The 18,336-nt window shown below is 36.1% G+C and overlaps 2 protein-coding genes and 1 long non-coding RNA gene across 5 annotated transcripts in view; 2 read left to right on the forward strand and 1 right to left on the reverse strand.

Moving 5' to 3' along the window:
- LOC125266711 (inner ear-specific collagen-like) lies at positions 1–3,345 on the forward strand. The gene is made up of 5 exons (XM_048187624.1): positions 1–130; positions 497–1,004; positions 1,097–1,177; positions 1,352–1,432; positions 1,522–3,345. Exons 1-5 carry the CDS (start codon positions 104–106, stop codon positions 2,445–2,447), a joined length of 1,623 nt encoding a protein of 540 aa, XP_048043581.1. The 5' UTR covers positions 1–103; the 3' UTR covers positions 2,448–3,345.
- saga (S-antigen; retina and pineal gland (arrestin) a) overlaps positions 3,329–18,336 on the reverse strand; it is a 26,441-nt gene continuing 11,433 nt past the window's right edge. The window contains exons 3-16 of one of the 3 annotated variants that reach the window (XM_048187625.1): positions 16,512–16,572; positions 16,355–16,399; positions 16,063–16,262; positions 15,447–15,506; positions 15,205–15,272; positions 8,557–8,692; positions 8,368–8,452; positions 6,546–6,618; positions 6,326–6,463; positions 6,097–6,174; positions 5,995–6,009; positions 4,352–4,404; positions 4,211–4,220; positions 3,329–4,042 (exon numbers count right to left, since the gene is read on the reverse strand). In XM_048187625.1, coding sequence (XP_048043582.1) covers positions 3,940–4,042; positions 4,211–4,220; positions 4,352–4,404; positions 5,995–6,009; positions 6,097–6,174; positions 6,326–6,463; positions 6,546–6,618; positions 8,368–8,452; positions 8,557–8,692; positions 15,205–15,272; positions 15,447–15,506; positions 16,063–16,262; positions 16,355–16,399; positions 16,512–16,572 — 1,125 coding nt within the window. In that variant the 3' untranslated portion in view covers positions 3,329–3,939. The remainder of the gene's footprint in view (positions 4,043–4,210; positions 4,221–4,351; positions 4,405–5,994; positions 6,010–6,096; positions 6,175–6,325; positions 6,464–6,545; positions 6,619–8,367; positions 8,453–8,556; positions 8,693–15,204; positions 15,273–15,446; positions 15,507–16,062; positions 16,263–16,354; positions 16,400–16,511; positions 16,573–18,336) is intronic. The other 2 variants (XM_048187626.1, XM_048187627.1) reach the window with 2 other exon arrangements.
- LOC125266713 lies at positions 8,755–14,643 on the forward strand. Its single transcript, XR_007184545.1, has 8 exons — positions 8,755–9,015; positions 9,771–9,898; positions 11,297–11,357; positions 11,618–11,727; positions 12,222–12,321; positions 12,438–12,591; positions 13,670–13,746; positions 14,006–14,643. It is a non-coding gene; the product is annotated as an uncharacterized LOC125266713 (long non-coding RNA).

Consider the following 18,336-nt stretch of genomic DNA (forward strand, 5'->3'; position numbering starts at 1 on the left):
AGGCCTATTGGGAGTCAGGTTCTCAAAGACTGTTGTTTGGTCACCACTTATAAATTGATCACTGCTTTAGTTGCACTGTTCAGTCCACAAGTGCTTCACCCAGATGATGGGTCAAGACTTCTTCCAAATTGTAAGTATATTTGATTGTTGCACAAAATGAATCGTGACAATATTGCTTTATGTTGTTGTGTTTATTTTTCACTTAAAAAAATGGATAGAAATGATTTTAGAAGTGCTGTTAGCTTGATAGACAAAAGGTGTAACTGGCATTTAAATAATGTACTAAAATAAATAAAATTTGAAAAATGAATAAGATATACAGAATATGAATAATTTGACAATAACAATTTTACATCCAATGATCTAAATGGATCAATAGATTATTATAAATATCTAGCCTCACATTTTCCACATTGCTTATGCCTGCATATGCTTTCAAGAGTAACAGCTGCCTCTTTAGTGATCATATCATGTTCCATCAATTATTTTTTCTCAGATGATAAGAATAATTGCAGGAGCCCTGGTTTCATTAGCCCTCTCATCTGGGATGACTATCGACCGAAGGGGGTTCCTAGTACCTCCACCCCCTGGCTCTCCTGATAGTCCCATTCCTCCTGATGACTACTTTGAGGACTCTGATACACATAACAACCACATACCTATGTATGCCTATGATAATTATCCTTTAGCAAAAGGAGGCAATCCCATAGCCAGAGGAGGTCAGATGATGCAAAACGATGACTCATTAATTGGATACCCTTTACCCATGCTACCAATCCTGCCTGATAGATATCCCATTTTACCGAAACCTCCGTCTGGGAACAAAACTCAAGGATCTCGTACTGTGCCTTCGGGACAAAAACCCGACCTTTTGTACTGTGACATGCTCCTTGAGGCACCAGTGCCTCCACCTGCAGATCAAACACCCTGGTTTTGTGTTTGCTCACATTGTAAAGAGGGTCCCAGTGGTCCAAAGGGGGACAAAGGAGATAGGGGAATGCCAGGTTAATAATTTCAACCAATTCTCAGACACCCTCATTGTGTACGTATAATACCACAGTTATTGCAGAGTAGATTATTTATTTCCTTGTCTTAGATCTTCCCGGTAGTCCAGGAATAAGAGGCTTGCCAGGATTTCAAGGTCGCCGAGGGTTTAATGGTCATCAGGGACCAAAGGGTAAATAGAGTGACTTTACTTATATTCTAAAGACCCCTTTAACTAACTGCTACTGATACAATCTACTTAATATAGTCACTCAGTGATCTTAGTGCTTGAGTACAAAACATACTGGAGTGTTTACATTTGATAAGAGGAGCATTGCCTATCATGCTTCCTTTTTTCCTCCAAAAGGCCAAATGGGTGATATTGGTGAAAAAGGAGATCTGGGTCCATTTGGCTTTAAAGGACTCAAAGGACAGAGAGGCCCCAAGGGTAAGTTAGTTAACATTTTAATTATTTTAATAAAATTAAAAAATAATTAAATAAATACGATTACCAACTTACTAAACATTCTGTGCCAGGTGATAAAGGGGACAGCGGTGTGGATGGAAATCCAGGACAGCAGGGCTCACCTGGTGAGTCAGGGCAGTGTCCAGCAATTTGTTACTCAATCCAGGGACCTCCAGGAGAACATGGCCATCCTGGTATGACAGGGGGAAGGGGACTTCCAGGGTTGGGAGGAAGTCTGGGGTCAAAGGGCCAGAAAGGGGATTTGGGGGATTATGGTGCACATGGAGCACCAGGTTTAAATGGCCAGAAAGGAGATCAGGGAGAAACAGGTGAGTGTCACTGCAACGATGGGGTAGACGGTACAAATGGAATGATCGGAATTCCAGGACTAAAAGGTAGTAAAGGGGACATTGGCCAACAAGGTGCAACAGGGGTAAATGGACACCAGGGGCAAAAAGGGGATCCTGGGGTAATGGGTGCTCCTGGCCCTTGCTCTCTACCAATTCAGTCTGCTTTTTTAGCGGCACTAAGCAGCAGTTATCCACAGCCAAATTTGCCTATTCCTTTCACTAATGTTTTTTACAACAGAGAATTTAATTTTGACCCATTTAGAGGCATCTACAGGGCTTCCATCAATGGTACCTATGTCATTAACTACCACTTGGTTGTCTTCAGTAAACTGCTCAAAGTGGGGCTCTTCCACAACTTCAAACCTATCGTCAAAAGTACAGGGTCAATAGATCTTGGAACAACTTCTCAACAGGTGGTCCTGCATCTTAAAATGGGTGATGAAGTTTGGCTACAGGTGAGAGATATCGATTCCAATGGTATGTATTCCAATAGTGAGTGCAGCAGTACTTTCTCTGGCTTCCTGCTCTACCCAGACAACTGTGATATGCCAATGTCACGTAATTTACCAGAACCTATAAGCGGAATATACAGCTGGGGTGAACTAGAAGAACCTACTACCACTCGTGCCCCAGATGTCCATCCTTGATGTGACCTCCCTAGCATATTTGGTAAATTCTAAGTAAATATAGTAGGAGTAATAATAATAAATATTTGGACAGTCAGATATGTAGTCCTTAAGTAAAGATATTGAAAGGTAAGCTTTTTAAAGTAATGCACATATCACGTTATATTAAATGGATACTACATTTGTGCAGTATCGGTGAACATTATAATTATATTCAAATATGTGTGTTATGGGGGGTATTGCCTGTGCTACCTCACGTTTTCAACATATCATTACAGAAAAAAAATATGTTTTTCCTTTTGTACAAGTGTAAACTGTCTCCTGTTTACCTGCTCATGCAATGCTAATACTGTTGAATTATGTCTGCTGAAATGACAGCAAAACATACGCAAATTTTAAAAATATGCATGCATTAACAGATGCATCTTTTTAATTAACTTTATATTTATGATGTATAATTAAAATCTGAAAGATAGAGAGTAACAAACAAATGATCTAGATGAGCTGCTCAGCTGCAGTTGATTGAAGCTAATAGAAGCTTAATGTGATCAATAGGGGTACAAAAAGTTATTGTAAACAACAGTAAGCAAGCTAACTGCTGGTAAAATAAGATATTAACAGATTAATCCTTGGATCATTGTGCATAGAGAAAATAAAGATATTTGTGATTTTATTTGGAACAGTCAGTTGACAATCAACTTTATCTGAGAAACGATGAAATTACATATCATTATTGAGATTAATATAAAAAAGTATTCAGTTATTTTGTTCTGCATTGACCTTTATTGAACATCTGTTTTCAATAACTATGGATAAAATACATTTGTCCTTGCACCTTGCCTGTAGTGTGTAATGTTGAAATTCATATGGATGTACTTGGAAAAAAGAACCAGTTACAGAAATTGAATTTGTATGAACACTGTTATTTTATTTAAAAAAAAAAAAACTTTTTATGTCCAAACCTTTGTGGTGTTTGTACAATAGACATGTACATTCAGCTACAGTACAACATCTTATTATAATACTATATTTTATAACAATACATTTACTTACAACAGCATGTTGCTTTATTTCACAAAGTGTGTTACAACTAAAAACACATCTAAGACTTTACTAGTTTTACTTTTTATAAACTATTATTGTGTAGTCACCACATTCCAGCACAATAATATCTTCCAAATGACTAAAAATATACACTAAAATGATAAAGCAGTTGCAAAACAGCAGTGATCCCACTACCATAAAATTGGTGAAACAAAGCTCTCTATTCATTTTCAATTACATGACCCACATCCAGAGATCCTCACAGACATTAGACAGCTGAAGAATGGTCACAGCGAGGTATGGATGATCTCTAAAGAACTAGATTTGGAATTTGATAAAATTGACAGTAGTTTTATCTGCTTATAAGAGCTCAGTTGCAGTAATGCTCTCTATGTGGTTAAATAGCTTTAAATATGTCCTACTGTAAAGAGGAATGCTTCAAAAACTGGTTGACTTCTACATGCATTCCTCAATGCTCGGCAGGTGATACGTTTCCCTCATCCTCATCCTCGGCCATGCCTTTCAAGTTGGTACGCTTAAACTCCTCAAATACCACTTCATCCTCCAGTTCGCTACAAACAGCCACACAGTCACATAAAAAGGACAAGAAGCAGATATGTTACACTTATATTATTAAAGATACATAAAATTAGTTATTATAAAAATAAAAAAGATAATGTAATGTTGAATCTCAGTTCTTGAACATGCAGACTATGTAAACTATTCAAATCATGACTGACCTTTCTCTCACTTCAAGAGGCAATAAAGAGAAACAACATTTTTAAATTTGCTTATACTTAATTGTATGTGAAGCAGAAAATATTTAAGAGACAGATAAAAGAACATGCATAAGGACACTCACACATGTTCGTAAATAATACCTGTGTCAGGCTTCGGGTGCATAAGCTGGAAAGGGAGCTCCACCCCAACCTCACTGATATGTCAAAACACAAAGCTTAAATAAAGGGTTCTCAATATAGTCCAAAATTCTGAGACCACTAGCAAAAATTTTGGTCTCACTTTATTTTATGTGTCTTTAACTACTATATACTAACAATTAAATTAATCATTTGATATAATGCACTTATTGTGAACATACATGTTTTTACATTGTACCTGCATACCTGCATGTAATTACTGCTGTAATTCATCTCTGTAATTGTCCCTTCCCTTACCTCTTGACCAACCCTTAAACCTAACAATACTACTAACCCTGTGCCTAACCTTACCCACCTCAATAGCTGCTAACGTGTTTTGCAATACAATATGAACAAAAGTACATTGTACTTATTTTTTGATGTAAGTGCATAGTAGTTAAGAACACCTAATATAAAGTGTGTCCAAAACTTTTTATTAGATTTAAATTAGCTTTTGAATCTCAGATTTAATCATATGTTCTCTTGCTGTGTCCAAAAATCAAATACTTCCCTATAATTTAGTATGCGAAAAAACAGTACGGCAAAAGTGTAATATATCCGAATACATAGTATTCGAAAAACAGTAGGTTAAAGTCGGCTAAAAGGTAGGCTGAGATTCTGAAGTGCGCATTCAAAGGACACTTACTTAAAGGGATAGTTCACCCAAAAATTCTTTCATTTACTGCCCCTCATGTTGTTCCAAACCTGTATAAATTTCTTTGTACTGTTGTACACAAAGGAAGATATTTGGAAGAATATTTACGAACATGCGTGAGTGTCCTTATGTAACCAAGCAGATCTCACAACCCCCAAATTGACAACCATAGTATTTTTTTTTTCCTACTATGGTAGTCAATGGGGGGCAAGATCTAGATGGTTACAAAAATTCTTCCAAATATCTTCCTTTGTGTACAGCAGAACAAAGAAATTTAGGTTTGAGTAAATGATGACAGAATTTTAATTTTTGGGATTAACCATTCCTTTAACTATCCCGTGAGGCCACGGTAGAGGATTTATGAATGGAAGTGAAGCGACACAACTGACACTGGTAGGTCTCGTGACAGTAACATTCATACATTCATTCATACTACCCATATTCCTATTATATAGATACTTTTTAAATGGTCTTGAATTAAATTCAAATGTAGTACCTACTTAATGTGCGATTTCGGACACAGCATCTGTGTTTGTCTCTGGACTTTTGTTCTACTTCCTATTTCCTGTTCTGTTAGCCATCTTTGTAGGCTTTTTGTAGTTGTCATGTTGATTGTCTGCCCCAGGTGTGTTTTGTTATCTCATTACCTTGTTAAACTTGTTAGTCACTGTGTATATACAGCCCTTGTGTTTCTCTTGTTGTTTTGTCAGTCAACGTTTGCCGTGGATGTCTTTGTTGTGAATGTTTCAGTACCCTGTGTTCCCTGGTTTCCGGTTCTTGTGTTTTGTTGTACATTTTATTAAAACCTCAACACATCTATTCAGCTCCCTCGTGTTACAGATTTTCAATTTGGACTCAGATTTTTGGACTCCACTATATATGCGCACACAAAAAAAAAAACTTCATTGATATGGAATACTTGACTCCAAGACTGAAGAAATGTAATAATTACCTGGATCCCATAATCCTATGAAGGAGAAGAACAGAAAAAAAAAAATTAAGCATGTGTGATTTTATGGTACTGTAGTAGTATATTTTGTCGTGGGATACTAACCCCCCAACAATAAGCTTCACAACAATTCTGTAAGATACCAAGATTCCCAGAACTTCCTTCAGGACGCCCTCTTTGATCCTGCAATGAAGCATTTAAACATAGTAAACATTTGGAATGCATTAATGAACGTTTTTTTGATAGTACATGTAAAAGCTTTAATGTGCACAAAGCCTAATAAACTAAAGCAGCTCTCGTTATCTTCACACCAGTGTTCTGCATGGGTACTCACATGCTTGAAGAGGCTAGATTGGTGTCTTCATGCTTCAATTTTCCATCCAGTGCTATGCCTCGCTTTTGTCTATTATTGGCCAGTAGGGGAAGCAAGGTGTAGACTTTGTCCAGTTTGGCACCTGATTCAACAGAGTCCCTGCACCAAATAGCAAACTTTAATCAGATTAACATTTATTATTTTATTGGATTAGATCTAAATATCTGAATAAAATGATTACCCAGAGTCCTCTATGGCCACTGTCTCATTATAACTGTCATTGGAGTACAACACCACATTGGCAATTTGTTCCACTAAAAGGTAAACAATCATAAGTGTGTTATTTTATATTTACAACAGTTTACTTGATGTATGACTGAGTGTGTATATCTACATATATCTACATTTTGTCTACAAATATCAACATTTTGTCAATGAATTTGCCTGGGTCAATAAGATAATGCTGATAATCTATTAATTTATATTTTAAATAACACACATACATATGCAACTCTATTGACATGTTGTGAATTGGGGCAAGCAAGGAAGCATTTGTGTTAAAATGTTATAAATATTTGAGAAAAATGTCTGCCAAATCAAAGTCTTGTAGAAACATGTAGGGAAAAACAAACAAACAAAACAAAACCAACAGAAAACTATTTTATATAGAGTTCAATATCAATGAGTCTCTTAAAATATCAGAATTTGATCTTTTTATAAAATGGCAAGGTTTGTTCAGGTTGTAAAATGGCATGTGATGATATTATAATTTTTATATGTACAAAGAGTACATTTCAAAGAATAAAAACACATTTTTTATTTGATACAATTAAACTATACAATTAAAATCTGTAAATCTTAAAAAAAGCTTAATTTTTTTTGAGTGTTTCTTGAGACCCAGGGGTGATCTCGCTTGTACTGCAGTAAACGATGAAAAACAATGAAATCATATTTATTATTTCGCTTCAATAAAAGTATTGTTTTCATTGAAGAACATACCAAATTATATGGAAGCCCTGAACCGCATGGTGAAAAAAAAAAAAGAAAAAAACTTGGTGGGGAGGGAAAAAACCCCCCAAAACTTATCTCGTTATTTCAACATAATAAGTTGTTATAACGACATAATATCTCGTTATTTCAACATAATAAGTCGTTATAACGACATATTATCTTGTTATTTCAAGATATTAAGTCGTTATAACGACATAATATCTCGTTATTTCAAGATATTAAAGGTCACGTTTTTCGTGGTTTTTTGAAGCTTTGATTGTGTTTATAGTGTGCAATATAACATGTGTTCATGTTTCGCACGTAAAAAAACAGTATTTTTCACATAATTTACTTATCTGTATACCGCTGTTTCCACTGTCATAAAAACGGGCTGATGACTTCCTTGTTCTATGAAGTCCCTCCTTCAGAAATACGTAACGAGTTCTGATTGTGCCAGCGGTTCCTGTGTTGTGATTCGACAGCTCTGAGCGCATCTTGCCCGGAAAGGTCACGCCTCTTACTATAACGTGGAGATGCACGCGCTCAGTGTTATTGTAAACATGTCTTTAATTTTACCCTATCAATTTGAGCCGGAATCAGACCCGGTGATTGGACTGCGGGATGAAAATAACAGCGTTTCGACGACATGGCGACAAACACACTCTACAAACGCAACTCTTGTGTATTCCTGTGGGCGGAGGTTAGTCAAAAAACTTTTAAAAACGTTTTAGTGACGTCATTAAAGAAGGAAGTAGAGGGATGTAGTCCAAACTGGCCGTTCGATGTAGGCGACTTCTGTTAAATAAAATATCTCGCTTGGCATTGAACTTTGAGCTTTAAAATTTTACAGATTTTATTTATACTCTAACAACAACATTACACACTAACTAAAGTTTGAAACATGGGATCACAAAGAACGGGACCTTTAAGTCGTTATAATGACATAATATCTCGTTATTTCAACATAATAAGTCGTTATAACGACATAATATCTCGTTATTTCAAGATATTAAGTCGTGAAATCTTATTTCTCTTGTCTACCAATTTATCAATATGTTCAGATTCACTCTTACCAGAAATAATGATGTTTCTCACATTTTTGTTGGAGTCATTATTGATTTTGATGCTTAAGTTGATGGGTTCCCCATGATAGTAAGTCTACAAGAAAAAAGTCAACCTACAACATAAAACATTGCTAACAACAAAGAAAGAAAAAAATTATGATAAATGCATGCTTGCCTGGTGGTCTGTTTGTAACCCACCTGTTTTTCTAATCTTGCCTCCATATGCAGTGGTTTATCAGACATGAGAAAGTCACGGGTGGTCTCCACACAGGGAGCTGGTCCTAGCTTCTCTGGAGCATACTGGACCTTACGAATCATCAAACGTACTGAGCTCCTGATGGTGGGGGAGGGGAACAAGGCACATATTATTGTTGAGATCTATACCAAACACAGACATCCCAAGTCTCCCGGAAGTTCCGGGAGTCTCCCGCATATTGATAGCGGCTCCCTGATGCCCGCAAATTAGTTAAAATCTCCCGGAATCTAGAGCGAGCGAGCAAGAGCGCGCATAGAGACTGTGTTTCAAACCAGCGCGCGCACGGCAGAGAGGGATAGGGAGCGAGAGAGAGACCTTGCGTGTGTGTGCGAAGCGCATGTATGACAGAGAGCGTCCCGAATGTCCTTTTTCGGCAAATCAACCAATCAATTATCAGTGAGGTGAGTTGACAAGTTTCATTACATGTGCATATTATTCAGGCAAGTTGCCAAGGCTACATGAAAACAACAAACTCCTTAGACCTGTTTAAATTTGCAATGGAAAATAAATAAAAGCAGTTTACATAAATAGTATAAGCAGCTTATATAAATAGTAAAAGTAATCTACACATTTAAACATAATTAACGAATAATTGCATATGCCTATAGCTTATAGCTCCTTCCTCTTTTTTTTTTTTTTTGGGGGGGGGGGGGGGGGGTACCTCCCTGAAATGACTTTTTGCAGGTTGGGATGTCTGCAAACAGTGGTCTACATTGCTTCACCTGTTCTGTCTTTGGTAATATACACTCTAAAAAAATGGTTCTTCAGCGGTTCTTTGGGGTGGTTAAGGTGCTATATAGCACCGCTACCTTATAAAGAACCTGTAAAGCACCTGTATGGTTCTTCAGCGGTTCTTCAGCAGTTCCTTGCTGTGGTTAAGGTGCTATATAGCACCACTGCCATACAAAGAACCCGTTCTCTAACTCTCTTATTCTCTTAGTTTAGTTGGGGAAAGGATTAAAAACAACATTAAATTACAGTGTATTTTCTAAACATAACCTGGTTCTCAACCTTTTTGTGCCCAAGCCCTTCTACACTGTAAAAGTGAATATGGGTGTAAGTTGGATTGCTATAACTATTTGAGTCTAATTACTTCTTCTTTCTGCGAATTGCTCTCAATATTGTACACTCAACTACTCAAATATCTCACTTTCAGCCAAAGGATAATTTCTCTTTAAGGACCCCGTGACAGACGTTTTTTTTTCTGACGTCATGACTCACGAGGCTTTCTCGAGTTTTCTGCTCGGCCACCATTTTCTTTCCCCTGGACTCGGATGAATTAAGGTAGGTTGGAAATGTTTTAATTAATATGCTCGATAATGCAAAGGTTGAACATGTGTTTTAGCTGTTTATGAGTAGTGATGGGCAGAGCGAGGCTTCGTGAAACACTGAAGCAGTTGAATCAAATGTGCCGTGATGTTTCGAGGCTTCGAAACAATCTGACACCCGACTCCACGGTGACACCTAGTGGTCAGAACAGTGTAAATGCAACAAAACTCACACTAAACATGCAGTAAAAACACCTTTTACAAATCTATTGCAAATGTTTTATTGAGAGTAAAACCAATCAAATGCAAATAACTAATAATCTAATAAGATTAAATATATTGTGTCTGTATATGTGTTCTTTTATCAATTTTCAAGGCTTGTTTCTCTGTTCCATGGCTCAAGCTAAACAGGCAAATAAGAGAATAACTACCATTATTTATTTTGACTATTCTAATGTCTAATTAAAACATCTACAAATTTATAAAACTGATCAGAGATCAGGTAAAACCCACAGACACTTTTTCAACAAGTTCTCAGTGAATCTGAATGATTTATGGGTTAACTTTATCATCGCCCTCTACCGGTGAACCACTGAAATTTCAAACTGTTTTGAAATGTTTCGAAACAGTGATGACGTAATGAAGCCTCGTTTACTAAAATCACGTGACTTTGGCAGTTTGATACACGCTCCGAATCACTGATTCGAAACAAATGATTCATGAAGCTTCGGAGCTTCATGAAGCACGTGTTTCGAAATCGGCCATCACTATTTATGAGTTAATTAACGTTGTTTGTGAACATGAATACTAACGAAATCGTATCTAACCGAATTTTTGAATTTGCGTGGCCTGCAGTATAACCTTACTGCAGGCCGCGCAAATTCAAGAATTCGGTTAGTTACGATTTCAACTTTTCTATTCTATACAAGATGTTGAATTTACTCGTTTTATTCTAAATAAATGTATTCAGTTTGGACCATGTAAGTATGTCTCTAAATAATTTTTAAAAGAAACGTCTCTACCGTGTATGTAGCGTGTACGTTACTATTTGAAATGCTGCGGGCAGGAAGTGCGTGGGGAGCGGGAGAGACGCTCGAGTCGAGGCTGAGGGGATCCTCGCATTACTATTATTGAGTTTAGGTTTTTAAAGTAATGTTTGTCAGTTCTTTTATTTGTCTTTTTCACGTTAGCTCTGATTTATTCATCTATTTGTTAGACCAAAATGACGAAGAAAGTCTGTGAGTAAAGACATACTTAAGGCTTACTTCATTTGACTAGCGCGAGGCGTTTTTTTATCCTGTTTTTTTAGTAGAATGAAATGGTTGCATATTTACACAACTAATTATTTGCACTGTCTGCAGCAAACAAGTTTTTTTTTTTCATTTATAAACACTGATTCCCCTCCCCCTTTTAGGATCTAACATAAAGCTCTTCAATGTTTGACGACTAAGGACACATTGCAATAACTTTACATGGTAAGTAATTTCTATAAAACGGCTATAATTGTTAATAGATAATATGAATTACCAATGTTGGACATGTTTGAATAAAATCCATCTAATGCTGTCTATTGACTTGAATGTTATCCTCATAAACAAACTTTAGACTAAGAATTATCCATTCCAAAACATTCATCAACTCCCTCTTATGCCATCTCAAATGCATGTGACTTTTTTTCTTGTTGTTTTGTATTAATTTTTTATTTTTATTATTATTATTTTTTTTATTCTCACAGTGACATTAGCCATTGACATTAAATTAATCACAGAAGATCACAGTTCCAGCTAAAAATCTTTACTGTTCTACTGAAGAAATAAAAAAAAAGTCAACTTGGATGGCCTGATGGTAAGTAAATTAACAGCTAGCTTTCATTTTTCGGTGAAATATCCCTTTAATCAAGAATGATTAAATATATTGGGGTGTAAAGCTAATTTATTAATTGATGCATGTTTTATTTTCAGACTTATAATTATGTATTATAAATTCATAATTTTAAATGAAACCAATGACTGATTCAGATGCATTTCTTAATTCTTAATCTGTAGTATTTTAGCACTGACGAAGGCCTGTGTGCTGAAACGCATTGGAAAAATAATCGATTTTTTTTAGCTCCTTTTTTTTTTTTTTTTTTTTTTTTTTTTGGACCCCTCAACGCCACAAGTGTTGCTGGTATTGTCCATAAATATATTAATTGCAAATTTGGCCAGTCATTAATACGAATTATTTTTATATTTTCTTGTCCTTTGCTATTGCATATCTGCAAAAATTTGATTCCCTATTACAGATTATTGTGCTTTTTTTTTTAAATAAGAAAAATAATCACAATTGCTTTATCACAGACTGAAAACATTCACCTGAGAAGTGTGTCCTGAAAGCCCTTATCCTTTTCCTGAGAGAAAGTCCTGCAGACCTCATCAAGGAGTACTTTCTGAGTTGAATGTAAGAATATTCTATTTTGGTTTATTTTCAGAAAAATAAGTCTAAATTTGTGTATTTTGTAGTTATGCTAGCAAAAGGTGACCGAATTTGTTTTTTTTTTATGTTCACTATTTTAGGATAACCAGACAGATGATTGAGGAGCAGCTCACCATGGCAATGTTCATTATTTGGAAGGAGTGGGAGAACTTCATGAACCATCTGCTGACATTGAGGGAGTTAAAGTTTTGAATCAACTTACTTCAGTTACATCAGCTTGTGCCCTGCTTCTAGGTATGATATACATCATCAACCTGGCTTGTCCGAAACCCCTTTGATTTACTTTGTATCTGTATGTTAGAGCTGCACAATTTATCGTAAAAAGATCGCAATCTCGATTCAAACACCCACGTGATCCTACTTTATTAATGACAACGATTCGCCTGTGTCTATTAAACCTTTGACAAAAATCCTACCGGAACATTCGGTGTTCATGCTGCCACTGATCCAGAGACAGCAGTTTTGAACCACACTGTAGTTATTCAAGGATTTGGTTATTTGATTTTTTTTTACAAATATTAAAATTATCACAGAAGTAATAAGATAAAAGTTTACAGTTAGGATATAATCACTGGACATTAGATAGTGATCAAAATAGAGCAAATCGAAACTTACTTGGTGCTTCAAATAACTGTTGTATATAAATTACCTTGTTAAGCCACTAGGTGGCAACCAGTGACGTTGTCATTGAATCATTCATTCAATAGATTCGTTAAGGTTAAATCCTGATTCATCCAGTAGTGAAACAAGTATTTATTAATGAGCGATTAATATATTCAAAACCATTTTAAAAAAATAATTCATTCAAATTAAACATTTTCCAGCAATTAGAGTCCAGCAATTAATATTTTGCTAGAACTAGTAAATTAAATGTTATTTTTAGTTGTCTATTTAGAATCGTGGGAGAATTGCGATCTCTATTTGAAACCAAAAAATCATGATTCTCATTTTATCCAGAATCCTGCAGCTCTAGTGTATGTCTCGTACAAATGTGTAGTTGTATGAATATCCAGTTGTGTTGTTTGAGAATTGCTTTGATTTGTGCAAGGGTAATCACCTTTAAAGGATTAGTTTACCCAGAAATGAAAATTCTGTCATTAATTACTCACCCTCATCATTGGAGGGACAGAAACCTCTCAGACTTCATCAAAAAGATCTTAATTTGTTTTGAGTTCAGAAAAAGCATACGCATAAAAAAGTATACTTTGGGCTTTACACACAGTAATGAATGTTTAAAAAACAAAACAAAAAAAGTGTTGGGTAAAAGCATCCCCCATGTTATGTTAACCTAATGATGTTATTTTGTTTAAAGGCCTACAGTTGGAAGCAGCTATTCTCCTCTTGCCTGCACTGTTCAAGGTGGACCTGGGGTTGCTGTTTGACATTGAGGTGAGCCATGAACAGTTGACTACAGTGTGTAAAGCACAATCTAATTAAAGCACGACACTTATTGCACATTTTGCTATACAAATGATAATACACAAACTATTCTCTCAATGTGAAGAGAAAATTACATTCATTTTCAGTTAATGGCCAAAAGTATTTGAGCAGTTGTATATGACAGTAGTTGAAATTAATTTAGCTTATGAGGTTTGCCTTTCAAATAAATATGTGAAGATGGTTAATGCTATTATCCCCTCTTCTCCAGGGCCATGCTCAGACCAGCCCTCCTGTCATCCCAACACTTAAGAAAATGCCTAAAGCCTGCGGGAGGATCATCTCATGCAGTATGACCACATTTTGTTCATGTTGGATGGCCAGTTAATCACAGAGTAGAGTGAGGACATCTTGATGGCACTGGGCCTCCTCCTATGTGTATATTTTGCATTTGGAATCGAATCCAATCCAGTATCCTAAAGGACTGAAAGACACTGACCTTTTTGAAGTGTGTTGTTTTGAAATTGAAGGATGCAGTCGGACTTCCTGTCACTGTAAAATGAGTGTACAACTCAATCTGTGAGTAGAATTTCGGAGTCAATATTCTCTCTTGCTCCCTTTCTTATGGTTTTAGTTCCAGTTTCTATATTGTTTTTGAAATCATGAAGGACTTACAAAAATGTTAGTGCGCTGTTGACAGTGAAAGAAACTGCAGGACTTCAGAGCATAACTCAGTATGTAAAAACAGGAGTATTGTCTTCAAAAATGTACATATTTCAAGCTTGTTCCATTATTTTGTATGTGTATAAAAGGGGAGTATAATGTGATGTGGTACATGTATATTCCCTGACTTGTCAGCACTGAGTTTATTTGCTGCTGAAAGAAATAAATTAAAAGGTTTTGAAAGTGTAATGTATTTTGTTTCTCAGTAAGCATTTAGTACATGATTTTGAATCTTTAAAGTCATGATTTGGTAAGAAATTATTAATTATCAGTCATAAAAGTGTCATTTAGAAGCATATTGACTCATCTACAGTAGTACCTGGCATGATAATGGGCCCTGCTAGCTCAAAAAACAATATATGGCACCTCTAATTTGACAAATGTGCTAGAAAACTTTAAGAATAGGTGCTATATAGCACCAGAAAAGGTTCCCCTATCATAACGAGCCAAAGAACCACTGCTGGTGCTATATGGCACCTCTTATGGTTCTACATAGCACCATACGACAAAGGTGCCATATAGCACCTTTAAAGATAGGTGCTATATAGCACCAAAAAAGGTTCCCCTATGATTATGAGCCAAAGAACCACTTTTGGTGCTATTTAGCACCATTTTTGTTTAGAGTGTACATAGGCAAATCAGGATAATCAAAGTGGTAAAAGTAGATCATGGTAGGCCTGGATACAACCGTATCCACTGTATTTTCACCCATATAGAGAAAAACAAAGAGTTGTAGGCTGAACTAACCGTTTGCGAACTTTTGCATCCTGGCTCTCAGCACAGAAGGCTTTCACTTCAAACTCAACAGCACAGTGCTGTGAAAAAAATACATATGACACTACTCAAGAGGCCATTTATCATGTACATACAAGATGTACAATATGTCAGAGTAAGACTAATAACATATTTGATATAACATATATTGCACCCTGTATTAAAACAAAATGTTCTTCCTTGTTTAGAAGAATAGTTTGATATTTGACAGATACCTTTCCGACATCTTTTGGGCCTGGCTGTATTCCTACCGAACAGGGCAAGTTATCAGGGAACTAAAGAAACAGAATTGAGAAATAATCTTGATCAGGTCCTGACAGAAGATGTCTTATATATCAAAATAAATGTATAAAATACCAAAATGAAATAGCACAGATGCACAAACACACACACAATTGTTACAAATGATTCCATTATTAGGGTGTTGAGTGGCTGAATGGTTGAATTTCCTGTATGTAGGTCTTTGTCTGTGGATGTTAGTCCTGATGGATGGATGTGGATGTTAGATTAAATGAAATAATTTAATTAATAACTGAATCAACACTGAACTGACTTCTGCTGATCAATGACACTATTTTCTTTTAGAGCTGCTGCACAGCAGAAATGAAATGTTTGCATCATTGAATCATGTTCCTGTTATTACTGTAAAGCAGCTTTGAAACAATCTGTATTGTATAAAGCGTTATATAAATAAATGTGACTTGACTATGATGGTACCATGGTCTTTGAAGCACCTTGACATAACATGTAAATACTATGGTACATGAATAAGGTGACTTTTTTTGCAAGGAAAAGTATATAAATTTAACCACCTGACCTGAAGATACTTACTTCAAAGAAAAACGGGTAGGCATTGTCACCCAGTTTGCGCAGTAGTTTATCCTGGACCTTGGTGAGAATGCACTGCTCTTTGTCCTGCAGTGGGGGGTAGATTTGCCGGGTGGCCAGATAGATCTCACGTCTGAATGAGATACCCACCACGTCCATGTCATCACGTCCGTATCGAAACGTGCAGGACAAGGTGGCATACGCTAGAGGGCGACAGAATCACAAATTAAGTCTCATTATAATACATCTAATTTATCATCTGTTCAGTTTGTAAAATTTGAATGAATTTAGTAACCTTTTTTCCCCTTCAGCTGTTCAGGGTCAACAAGAAGGACACCATCTGATAAAGAAGGAAAAACACAGTGATATTAAAAAAGAAAACGTAAATAACAGTTTTAAGAAAACTTACTAAGTGCTTCAAATCACATTAATAAAATTATTCTCTCACGTACCCACTGGATCCACTGAGTCAACATGGTCAACAAAGTCTCTCTTCCCCATATACACACCAACCTGATTCAAAAACACAACATATAAACACTAAAAGACTTCATTCTTTTGTGTGTTCTGTTTTTTTCCAGGTTTACTTATGTAACATAAACAGATTAATAACTAATAACTAACATATACTTCCCGATGCTTCTGTAAAGCCACAAATCATATTTTTCTGTGGCCATCAGCCAGTCACTAAATTCTAAGGTAACTAAGGTAATAGCCCTAAGAACATTTTGCTGTGACTAGTACTAATAAATCCTTGTCTGAGGGCGAGAGTATATACCGACCTGAGAAGCACCTCTAAAAATATTGCTGCAAATTGTGTGATATTGTCCCTTCAGCTCAGTAATCTGAAGGTTGCAGGGCATTACTTTCTCATATGTGGCCATGTGGGAAACCTACGCACATATGTTACAGCCATATGTCACTGTCACTTTATTTTGAATGGAATAGTAACAGCAAAAGTCATACACTGTAAAGTAGGGGTGTGACGAGACCAGTATCTGACGAGACGAGACGAGACTCGAGATTGAGTTCACGAGACGAGACAAGATGGCGAAATACATGACTAGAAAAAATATTCTGCAGGTGTATTTTAAATGTTTTAACTAATCATTTTGTAATGAATGTCATTTCAGTTCTACTTTCTGAGACTGAATTATCATATGCAGTAAAAGACAACAATACTCAAGCACTGTAAAAGGTTTTGCCACTAACTCAACTGACTGGCTTCTCTTCAGATCTTACTGTACATGAATTATCAGCTTCTACAGCTTTTGACCTCCTAACTGAACTCCTCTCCACAAACTGATCACAGAAATAAAAACAGTATAAATAAAAATGGTAACACTTTACAATAAGGTCTCATTTATTAACATTAATGTATTAACCAACATCAACTAACAACGAGCAATATATTTGCTACAGTATTTATTAATCTTTGTTTGTTAGTTTATAAAAATAGTCATTCATTGTTAGTTCATGATAGTTCACAGTGCATTAACTAATGTTAACAAATGAAACCTTATTGTTTGTACTAGTAAATAATAAGAAGAGAAAACTGTTATTCATTTTTATGGTAACACTTTACAATAAGTGCAACCATAATCGCACTCTCTCAATATTCAAAGATCAAATAAGACAAATTTTTTCTTTGATACAGAGCTAGGAGATGGTTACAACTACACTGCCCAGCCTAAAATAGGTTTCATATTGAGAGATATCTGCATTCATCGGGGAGCCGCTTTCAAATGCGGGGTATTGAAATCACGTTTGAATGCGCGCGCGCGTTTACTTTCACTTTCAACGGTCGCGCATACTCTGTAAATATGGAGCGGCGGCGACCGTTATCCAACTGAATTAAATGTTATATTATATTTTATTTAAATACAAAGCAAAACGACAGTGGAGGCATAATGTAAACGTAGCGGTGGCATATTCTTTCCTAATCATCCTAACACTCTGTCATGGCAACATCACGAGACTACTTTTCGCCTCGACGAGAAATCTCGTCACAGTTTAGTCTCGCGAGATCTCGTGCCACGAGATCTCGTCACACCCCTACTGTAAAGACATGTCACAGCAAGACAAATGCTGTTGGGCTTAAATTGGTTGAATTCCCAGGGATTTTGTTACTGCAATGTTCAAGATGAGTCAGGGCGATACGCCACTCTGGATCACATGATCACCAAATGATGGTGTGTTCACGCCATGTCATAATTGCTATAATTATGAGATGACAATTTGGAGCTTACAATTTTAGAATTTACAAGTTATAACAAG

Source organism: Megalobrama amblycephala, linkage group LG4, assembly GCF_018812025.1.
Source record: "Megalobrama amblycephala isolate DHTTF-2021 linkage group LG4, ASM1881202v1, whole genome shotgun sequence".
NCBI lineage: Eukaryota > Metazoa > Chordata > Actinopteri > Cypriniformes > Xenocyprididae > Megalobrama > Megalobrama amblycephala.

Coding starts and splice junctions, on each gene's coding strand:
- LOC125266711 (XM_048187624.1), top strand. CDS start 104: ATGATGGGTCAAGACTTCTTCCAAATT. Junction 1,005..1,096: donor AGGAGATAGGGGAATGCCAG/GTTAATAATTTC, acceptor TCCTTGTCTTAG/ATCTTCCCGGTAGTCCAGGA. Junction 1,433..1,521: donor AGGACAGAGAGGCCCCAAGG/GTAAGTTAGTTA, acceptor ATTCTGTGCCAG/GTGATAAAGGGGACAGCGGT.